The 10,418-nt window shown below is 39.7% G+C and overlaps 1 protein-coding gene and 1 pseudogene across 2 annotated transcripts in view; one reads left to right on the top strand and one right to left on the bottom strand.

The window, feature by feature from the left end:
* Positions 1-10,418, bottom strand: part of LOC149034375 (uncharacterized) — a 182,203-nt pseudogene that overhangs the window by 14,567 nt on the left and 157,218 nt on the right. The window lies entirely within an intron of this gene.
* The window catches only part of LOC149034392 (uncharacterized), a 382,461-nt gene that overhangs the window by 359,759 nt on the left and 12,284 nt on the right, over positions 1-10,418 (top strand). Inside the window, exon 2 of the mRNA XM_089194860.1 lies at positions 7,041-8,071. Coding sequence (XP_089050986.1) covers positions 7,053-8,071 — 1,019 coding nt within the window. The 5' untranslated portion in view covers positions 7,041-7,052. The remainder of the gene's footprint in view (positions 1-7,040; positions 8,072-10,418) is intronic.

Raw genomic sequence — 10,418 nt, 5'->3', positions numbered from 1 at the left:
AGTTTTGAGATCACTCAAGAAGCTACACTTGCTCTAGGCGACGCCTCGAGCAACTTCTCTGTCGCTATCTAAACTTCCCGTATGTCGGCCATGATCGCACGCCAACGTATAAACCAATTTTTAATTCAAAGTGACAGCATGGTTAACTAGTTGATACCCTGTATAGAACATGGAGATATCAGATGTTGGAAGAAAATATCATGAAAAGGAATAGATTGAATCAACGGTTTTTTATATCTCTGCTTCAATAAGCTTGTGGAGTGATGGTCTTGAATCTGTTCATGGGCGCACAGCTGTCTTGAGGTTGCGACGTTTGAGAGTCGTGTAGCCGAACTAAAACTGTGTGTACCTGATCTCTGATCTAGAAATATGTCCTCGTATATCCAACGTTTTATTAACACGACACAGATATCAATTCTGCACCTATAAAGTCATTTCAATCTGGTTCTTCTCTTATTTACAAGACCGCCGCATCTGCATTGCTGGAATCCCTTCAGAAGAAAACGGAGCTGCTAAGAATATTCCTAAATGCAAGTGGTAACTTGACCTTCCCAGAGAAAAATTTTAATATTTCACAAGTACTTTACTGTTTTTTTTTTACAGTACGGTTAGCCTAGAACCGATTCGTCTTCTATTTTTCTCGTAAGATTTAATTATTTTATTTGCTTATTGTTTATTGTAAGGCAACATGTCGTGAAAATCCAAAGTGTTGCAAAACTTGAACTCTTTTATTCTCGCTGCTGTACAACGAATCATGAATTAAGTTAAAACTTGATTGGTTGGCAAGTCAATCAGGCAGACGATAAATTTTGTTTTTAAGTGGATCAGTCAATTCGATAGTACGTAGGTAATTCAGTCAGTCAGTCCGCATAAATATACTCTGTGATGCTCTGAAAGGTGTCCTCCTGATCATTAAAGTGTTTGTTGAAAACCTTAACTTTGAAAGGCTTTTCTCCAGCTTGTACCTTCTGGGGTAAGAATGCTAATGACCTTAAACAACAATTGTAAACGATAGGATGCATTCCATGTCGTTTGTGAGATTTACTTTGTATGGTACCATAAGCACTAGGTTTCAAAATTTGTCTACTCAGCCAAAAGTCTTGTTAAGTTTTGTCTCTGCTAAATTATAAATTTGGTAATTATATATGCAGTTAAAATATTTGATAACCGCAAAGTCTATTACCTTGAAATCGAACACCTTTATTTCGATTCCGTTCGCATGAAAGCGCATGGTTTATGTTTTTACATGCAGCCGTCAATTCTTGAGAGAAAATGTTGCCTCGTGATATACTTGCGTTCGACGGAGGAGAACGCATACTAATCGTGTCGTTTTTGGGGAAATCACTCTCGAGGGTTTTACGGACTAGTCCCAAGGCGATCGATCATGATGCCATGCAATTTCAGGCATTGGGCGCCATTTTGGACTGGCTGACAGGCTGGTTGGCTATGTGGCACAAATAGCCTCGATCTCACGTGAAAATGTTTTCTTGGCCGCCTTGAGCCTAAGACACCGATTTTTTTTCTCTGCGCAATGAGTAAAATTAAAAAAAACTTTTACTAGAGATCAAACGCAATTTGCTAATTTCTCATTATTAATAGTTATAGCGGAGCTCGCAGCGCGCGCAGCGTAGCCCCGTTATTATACCAAATAGTAGTAACCCGTCAAGCCGAAAAAAATTAGACTTATGACCGTACGGGCGTCCGCACAAGGCGCTTCTTTTAGCATGCGCGGCCAAATGTACCGTGAGGACTATCTTAATGGAAGGGCGAGGGAAAAGGTGATGTGCAGGCGCGATTGCTTGCGTAACTTGGATACCCCATTCGTGTGCGCCAGGAGAAAAGGCAGACGACAATGAAGTATGAATACTCGAATGTTGAGCTTTAGTGCAGCGTGCCGCGTTTACACGGTTAGATTTTACACGAGGGCCTCACGTGGGCTAGTAGATGTTAAGCCGCGTGAGTAAATAATTTTACAACCGCGTTTTGAGCGGGAAATCAAACTGGTTAGGTTGTAGTTAAACAGTAATTCTCAGTATTTTGCAATTTCTAAACAACTCGTAAGACAACAATACCGGCAGAGTTTAAGCTTTGTCAACCGGAGGAAATTGTTCTAATTCAAGTTCGTGGAGAGAAGGTTTTAAGTGAAAAAAGGCTGGATATGAAGAGACAGAGCGACCAAAGAAAGCAACAAGTAAATGGCATAAAGCGAGTCCAGAAAATCGCGCAAGAAAGTTAGAAAGGACGCCAAAATTGGCAGAATACGGCGAGAGGAACGCGAAAGAGAACAATAAAGGGCATAAGTAAAAAGGCGGATATCTAGCGAAGAGCAACGAGAGAAGGAAACAAAAAGTCGCTCCTGAAAAGAGACTGAAAAGAGACTGAAAAGAGGTCAGCAAGAAAGAGAAGCGAACTACAAAGGATCCGCAAAAGAAAAGGAGGTGAGTCGTGTCTTATCTGGGTTTTCTCTCTCGCTAAGACCCGGAAAAATTCAAACTTTTTTCTTAATCAGTCCTCGTTTGACACTAGCTTCAGTTTTTAATTCAACTAACTCCTACTAACTTAATTCAAATAACTCCACACTACACATCCTATGGCCTTCTGAAATTTCCTATTTTTAAACTGAACACATGTATGCTTTTTTATGATTATTTCCACCATGAAAAGTTTCTTTAGTATCTGAACTACATAATTACAGTACCCGCTGTGCATCATCTAATCAAGTCGCAATACCTTTATTTCGTACTAATCTTAGGAGATTTTGCCCCAGCATTATTGGAAGTTTCTTTTGGAACGATATTCCGCAATCCATTAGAGACAAACCATCTAAAAAATGTTTAGAAAAGCACTTTTACGCTGGTACCTTGCTCAATACTGATGAAACATTATCTCTTTTATAATTTTCTGAGCTATTTTGTCATTTTTCCTTTACTTTTTTATTAAAAATCTCAAGTCCTTTGTTATACATAACTTTAAGGGGCACAATATTAGTTTACCTAGATGTGCCCCTCTCCTCTCCAACATACAATGTAATTCAATTTAAGTGTTGTAGTTTCTGTTCTAAGAATTTTTTCCTTTGTAAATCTTTATCTGATACTATGTTATATCACGTTATATTTACATAAATATGTATCAGCTAGGAATTGGAGAAAAAAAAACTGATCACGTTTCGGCTAAACAGTGACTCTGGCATCCATCGCCTAAAAACCCTCGCGCCGGTTCATCGCTCGAATAATATTTCATAGTGTTCGTATTATTCAAGTTATTTCTTTTCCTATCGTTTGAATGTTTAATACAGTCGTGATGTTATGGGAAAAGAAGTTGAAGAAATCTTACGATTTTGTTTTGCTTAGAATTATTTTTCAAATGATGGCGAACGGCGAGTGCAAGTTTCTACTTTTTTTCTCTTCAGTTAATTATCGCAGGATTTACTCTATTCATTTAAAAAATTCGCGCTTTGCCAAAGATGTGTTGCTTTACCTTAAGAACGAAGTAATCTCTTAAGTAATGTAATCTCTTTAGCCGAATTTTTCAAAGCAAAGCAAGGTCAGAATGTTCCCAAACGTGACCAAATTAATCTTGAAACCTTACTGATAGATTTATTTCATTGTAAAGTGTAAGCTTAGGAAGTTGCAGCATGCAAGTGACCAATCCGATTCTCAGAATTATTCGAGTTTCAGTTGCGTCGAGCGTTAGGTAAGCTTAATTTAAGCCGTTATATCTATTCTTTGGTAAGATTTTGATCACGTAACGAATATCGCAATTTGTATTCACCACAAACATTCAAAATCCTAGCATTATAAATGGCCACTCGATCATTGTTTGAACCAGTCGCTATGTCAACTGTTAATTGTCCCTTCTTTTAATTCCACGGCGCCAACGACTTTCTTTTCATTTACAATACTCACGCTATTCTCGTTTTCCCATCGAACCACAATAAAACCCATCTTTAGAAATGTTATATTAAACAAAACAGTTGAGAAAAGAAACAACTTGAAGCAAGAGCGATTAACCGATGAAAGTTACATTCAAAGATGAGCGCCAAATGGAGATTTCTTTGTTTCCGATCACGGGCATGATAACGTGCATCTTTTAGCAAAGAGAATCCGCTGGCCTGACCCATTGCAGTCTCAAGAGAAGCGCGCAGAATTATTCTGTCTCAATTCTGACCGGTTCTTTTCTCTTGGATGGTGGATACCTTGGATCCATGTTTTGACGATAATATAAATAATGATGTGAGTTCACTCTATGTAGAAATAATCGACAAGAATCGAGCAAGAATGCACGATTTGTGGCCGAAAGTTGTCGAGGAAAGAAAGAATTGAAACCCACTTGAGTTATGTTCACGGCAAAGGTGAGAAACAACACAAGCCAATCACATTAGGAAGTATAAGAGATACCTAGATGATCACAGTGTACCAGTACCCAAATCAACAAAGCTTGACCGTGACAGGCGTTCAGCAACACGTTCCAACACAACTAGCCATCTAGATTCCTCAGTCGGTCTTTCCACTAAACTAGCAGTAGTGCTAACAGAGTCAATTGCGTCTCGTAACGCGGAAACATTTGCACGAGAGACAGAAGCAACTATATGCCATAACAACGGTGCATTGGAATTCTCGTCTACAATGGTTATGCACAGTCCGAAGCGTTCCCGGGCTTGGAAAGGGGTGGAGAGAACGAAGACCTACAAGGTATAGAACAATTTTGTTGATCTCTGACTCAGAGAAGAACAACAAGTAAACTTTAGAGCTGTTATTATTGAACTGTGACTTGCACTTTTCATTTGTATGTAAAGAAGAACTTGTATTTTGCACCAAAAATATAAAGAAGTAATATTTTTTAAGAGGTCCAGTGATTGGAACATTTAAGAAATTAAGTATGAAAAGAAACTCGGTTTGTGCTTCTCACTACTAACAAGTCTTGTTTTAAAAATATTTTGAGATCAGAGTTTCAAATAAAGCAAATTGAAGAAGTCATTTAAAAGGTGTATACTCTCGAAGGGAACAGTGACCACCTCTATCTTGTCCACATGCCAAATATTTGTGAAGTGTGTGGATGATCCATAAGTATTGGAACTCTCACAAAAATGTTTTGTAAGAATAAAAACTGCAAAACAATAATTTCGTAGGTGGGATATGTAAATCTCGACTAGGATTCTGGGTAGAATACATAAGTTCCGCCGAAACTCCCGGGTTGGATGCAGAAATCCCACTTAAGATCCCAGGTGGGATCAAGTTTTTATCCCAGGTGGGATCCCACCACCTAAGGCGGGATCCGCCTGACATTTTACCTGGGTAACATTTCAATTACCTCAGCAAACTGTAATCATCGGAATTGCAAGCCAAGGTGTATTTACCAAGTGCTCAAGTTTCCAAATTAATCACCTAATTCTTACAGTAGAGTTCATTCCTTTTTGAGGCTATCTTCAGCTTTATCATCCTGTTACATGTGAAATCATCAAATGTTACTCACATATTTAAATAATTACCAAAATCAAAAGTTATAATTTTTATATAACCTGCTACCTTTAATTGTGCTCCAGGAATAGTAAATGGTATTGAAGAGGAAGGAAGAAAGTTCTTGAAACATCCTATGTTAAATGAAACATTGTTACAAATGTTAATTGTGATTGCAACAAAAAACATTTGTGAAGCTATAATAACAATTACCTTTGCAGGTAAACAAACCATGACCAGGCATGATATGAATAAATTTAATCTCACCCAGTCTAAATGTAGAATCCAAAATCTAATTAACTTACCGGTGAATAGGGAAAAGCTCAATGTGTTTTTCCTGCTTCTGTCATTCTAAATATCACAAATCAATCATGCCACCACTTCAGTGAGATTTTTTTTTAATGATGTGTACTTTTTCTTATGGACAGCTATTTTTTGTATCTATCTTTTACCAGCTGACATCTGAGAAGAATGAAGTCCACACCGGAAATTTGACACATTGCAGGCAACCCTACCACTGATTAAGTTTTATTTGATCAAAAACATGAGCGCCAATAGAGGAAATTACCTAGCAAAATTCAAGTTTCCCCTCTTAGGTATTCTGTGAGATGTTTTCTATCACATTGTGAAGTTTACAGTTTCCCTTATTTCATTGCCTTCTGTTCACTTGTTTGTTTGCTTTCCTAACAATCTTAGGTATTGTTGCCAACAAATGCGAGGAGCATATATATGAAAATGTGTACAGTTGATAACACTTTAATCCCTGAGAGCATCTAATTTCTCCTTTCAGTATCACCCCTAAGTCACACGTTACGGTCATGAGAATAAAGGAAATGATAATTAACTGAAGAACCTCTTCATTGTTAAACAAATTCTCCTTGCCAGCACATTAGGAAATGTATAGAGAACAGTATGGAGAATGTGCATTCTGATATTGGCGTGTAAAGGGTTAAAGACATCATGAAATGGATTATATATATATATAGCTCTTTGGCATACAAAGCTTTGCTTTCATGTCCAAATTGAGCACTCTACTAGGATGAGTCATTGCTGCTAGCATTATGCATGCTCACTAGTGTTTCTAGTTTGAGCACTCTGGCATGGCTTAAGTGATCCCACATGTGTGAGATCACTTGGGGTGGCTTTACTGCCTTACCTCCATCCTAGCATCAGCACTGCACTGATGAGGCCCAGAAGGCCGAAACAGTACTGTCTGCAGTTAGTTATATATATATATATATATATATATATATATATATATATATATATATATATAGATATATAGATATAGCTCTTTGGCATATAAAGCTTTGCTTTCATGTCCAAATTGAGCACTCTACTAGGATGAGTCATTGCTGCTAGCATTATGCATGCTCACTAGTTTTTCTAGTTTGAGCACTCTGGCATGGCTTAAGTGATCCCACATGTGTGAGATCACTTGGGGTGGCTTTACTGCCTTACCTCTATCCTAGCATCAGCACTGCACTGATGAGGCCCAGAAGGCCGAAACAGTACTGAAAGCTTCTCGGCCTCTTGGGTAAGGTTAAAAGGCTTATGAAAAGTTTATTTTCCTTGCTTTTGCAGCAATTGGTCAACATGGACAGCCAGGAAAGTGAAAATATCAGCCAGTTTACTACAGATAACTCGACAGCGAATCCAGGAGACGTCGTAGACGCAAGCGTGGTAGAAGGTTCACAGTCCTGGGGCGCAGACGTGGAAATCGAAATCCCTGAGGTACTAAAAAATCTGGAAAATAAGGGTGTGAAATTTCAGGCCGTGCCTTTTTTGAATGCTCCTAGTCAAAGTAGAATCACGAAGGATCGCTCTATTTATTTTAGCGTTGATACAACCGTCACATCGCAAATAATTCTCGAAGCTTTTGACGCGGCAGAAATCGATATTGACGCTATCACCGGAATCCAGAGAAAGGCGTCCAATAGATCTTGGATCGTGACTTTTAAGAGCCGTGCAGCTAAAGAAGCCGCTCTTGAAACACCTTTTGTCGTGATTGCCGGTCTCAAAGTGTTCCTGGGCGACTGCGAAAATCGTTTGGTCCTCGTCAAGATCCATGAAGCCCCCGCTGAACTACCCGACACTGCCGTGATTGGCCGACTCAGCCACTACGGTCGTGTCCTTTCATTTCGGCGCGACAAAATTGCACAACATATCGAGAATGGAGTAAGAACGGCTCGAATGGCGCTACATCGAACTATCCCTGCCAACATCAACATAGCTGGTGAACCTATCAAAATATGGTACCCAAATCAGCCAAAAGCTTGCCGGAATTGTGGAGCTACTGACCACATGGCCAAAGACTGCTCTGCAGTCCGTTGTTTTAATTGTGAATGCCCTGGGCATCGAGCTCAAGAATGTAAAGACTCGCCAAGATGTTCCGTTTGTTTAGCGGACAACCATTCCATGCCTCAATGCCCCTTCCTGCTCTTCAGCGCGAACGTCGATAGTGAGCCAACGCCACCTAAAACTGAAGAGGAAAAGAAACAAGAGCGAGCCCAGCGCGCCAAGGAAAGAGAAGAAAGGCAGAAAAAACTACAACAACTGAGAGAACAACAGCGACAACAAGAAGAACAACAGAAATTACTAGAAAAGCAGGAACAGCAAGAACAACAGAAACAACAAGATCAAGAGAAACAACGAGAACAACAACGCGACGAAGGTAGAAGAGAACGACCAAGAGAACGAAGAGACGAGCGAGGGAGGGACGATCGAGAAGGACGAAGAGATGACCGGAGAGACGACAGAAGAGAGAGAGATAGAAGCGATCGAGATTATTATCGCGGCCGCGATGACCGCGATAGATCTTCCCGCCGTGACTACTCTGGCTCCGAAACTGATGATGATGGATGGGAGAGAGCTAAACCTAGGAGAAGGCGGTACAGATATTAATTTTTTATTTATATTCAATGAGTAAGCTTAAAATAATTTCTCTAAATGTGCGAGGACTCGGGTCCTCCAGTAAAAGTCGAAAAATTATTCAAGAATTAAATTATTCAAACTGTGACATAATCCTTTTACAAGAAACACATGTCTCATGCAAAAAACAAGCGGAGGAATTCGAAATACTTTGGCGCGGCAAATGTCTGTGGTCCTTCGGGACTGGCAGGTCTGCCGGTGTTGCCATCCTCTTTTCTCTAAACTTTCCAGGCAAAATTATCCGTTTTTTGACCGATTCCGAAGGAAGAATATTGAGCTTACTCATTGACTACTATAATTATAAACTAAATTTAGTAAACATTTACTCTCCCAATACTATTTCGGATCGTAAAAGTTTTTTCTCTTGTCTGCACAATTACTTTCTCCCCCAAGGGGACCTAGTGATCGGGGGAGACTTTAATTGTGTGGACAATGTCCTAGATAAATTAAATTGTTCCGCCATCCTATTGTCTGATCAAAAACTTCTCCGATCCCTTTGTGCTGACTTCTCACTTACAGACATTTGGCGCAAAAACAACCCGCGCAAAGTAACTTTCACCTGGTCTAATAAAGACCATACCCAGGCATCTAGAATTGACCGCTTTCTCGTCGCTAAAGGCTTAACCCTAGTAACGAAATGTAATATTCTTCCATGCGTATACGACCTATCCGATCATGACTTTGTAAAAATTGAACTAACGACTAACCCTTCTAATCACGGTCCTGGAATTTGGAAGTTCAACAGCTCTTTACTCTCAGATGTAGAATTTAAAAACGTTATGTCAAAATCGATTAACAACTTTAAGCTTAAAATCCCCGAATTCGCCTCCCTTCGCGAATGGTGGGATGCTCTAAAAATTGAAATCCGCAAAACAAGTATTTCATACTGTATCCGTAAACAGAGAACAGCAAATGCCAAAAGAATCCTAATTACTAAGCAATTAACCCATGCTAAAAACGCTTTACATTCTAATCGCTTAAATAACCCAGGTGTAATTAGCGATTTGGAAAGCCAATTGTCCTCTCTGATCTCGAAAGAAGCCGAAGGAGCTAAAGTCCGCTCCCGAGCACAATGGTTCGAAGAGGGTGAGAAACCAACACGCTATTTCTTCCGTCTGGAGAAAAAACGAGCTGACATGAATAGTTTTGAATCTTTTTTTGACGAGAACGGTGTTCTCAGAAATTCTCAAAATGATCTTGAAAGAATTTTAACCAATTTCTACAAGAATTTATTCACCCAAGATCCTCTTGATATGCGAATTCAAACTGAAATAATTGACGGCCTCGAATTTTCACTGTCTGATTATGAGCGCAATCTACGTGAAGGCCCTTTTTCTAATAAAGAATTACTTACTGCATTGGAAGGCCTTCAGACCGGCAAGTCACCCGGTTCTGATGGTCTCCCAACAGAATTTTACTCGTGTTTTTGGAACGATTTGAGCGAATCTCTCCTTTCTGTTTTGAACGAGGCCTTTCTTGCTGGCTCCCTCGCGGATAGCCAGTACGAGGGCCTCCTACGACTCATCCACAAAAAAGATGATCGACGCCTCGCAAAAAATTGGCGCCCAATTTCCTTGTTAAACACTGACTACAAGTTAGCATCTAAAATCATCACTGAACGATTGAAAAAAGTCATGAACTCCATCGTGCATTCAGACCAAACGTGCGGCGTGGTCGGCCGCACTATCTTCTCAAATTTGGCCTTACTTCGTGATGCCCTCGACATGATTGACAAAACTAATGAACCGGGTATTCTCATTTCCTTAGATCAAGAAAAAGCTTTTGACCGAGTTGACCACGAATTCATGATGAGAGTATTGCGTAAATTTGGTTTCGGCCCCTCCTTTTGTGGGTGGGTCGAACTATTTTATTCTAAAGCCTTCTCTAGAATCATTGTTAATGGCTCCCTGTCCCCCCCTGTCCACTTAAGAAGAGGGGTGAGACAAGGATGCCCATTATCTCCTCTCCTTTATGTGCTAGTTTCAGAAGTATTATCAACGCAAATCCGTAATTGTAAAGATATTGAAGGTT

This window comes from Pocillopora damicornis, chromosome 14, assembly GCF_964200805.1.
Source record: "Pocillopora damicornis chromosome 14, jaPocDami1.2, whole genome shotgun sequence".
NCBI classification, from domain to species: Eukaryota; Metazoa; Cnidaria; class Anthozoa; order Scleractinia; family Pocilloporidae; genus Pocillopora; species Pocillopora damicornis.
The sequence above is the reverse complement of the archived record's forward strand: the minus strand, read 5'-3'. Positions and strand labels throughout refer to the sequence as shown.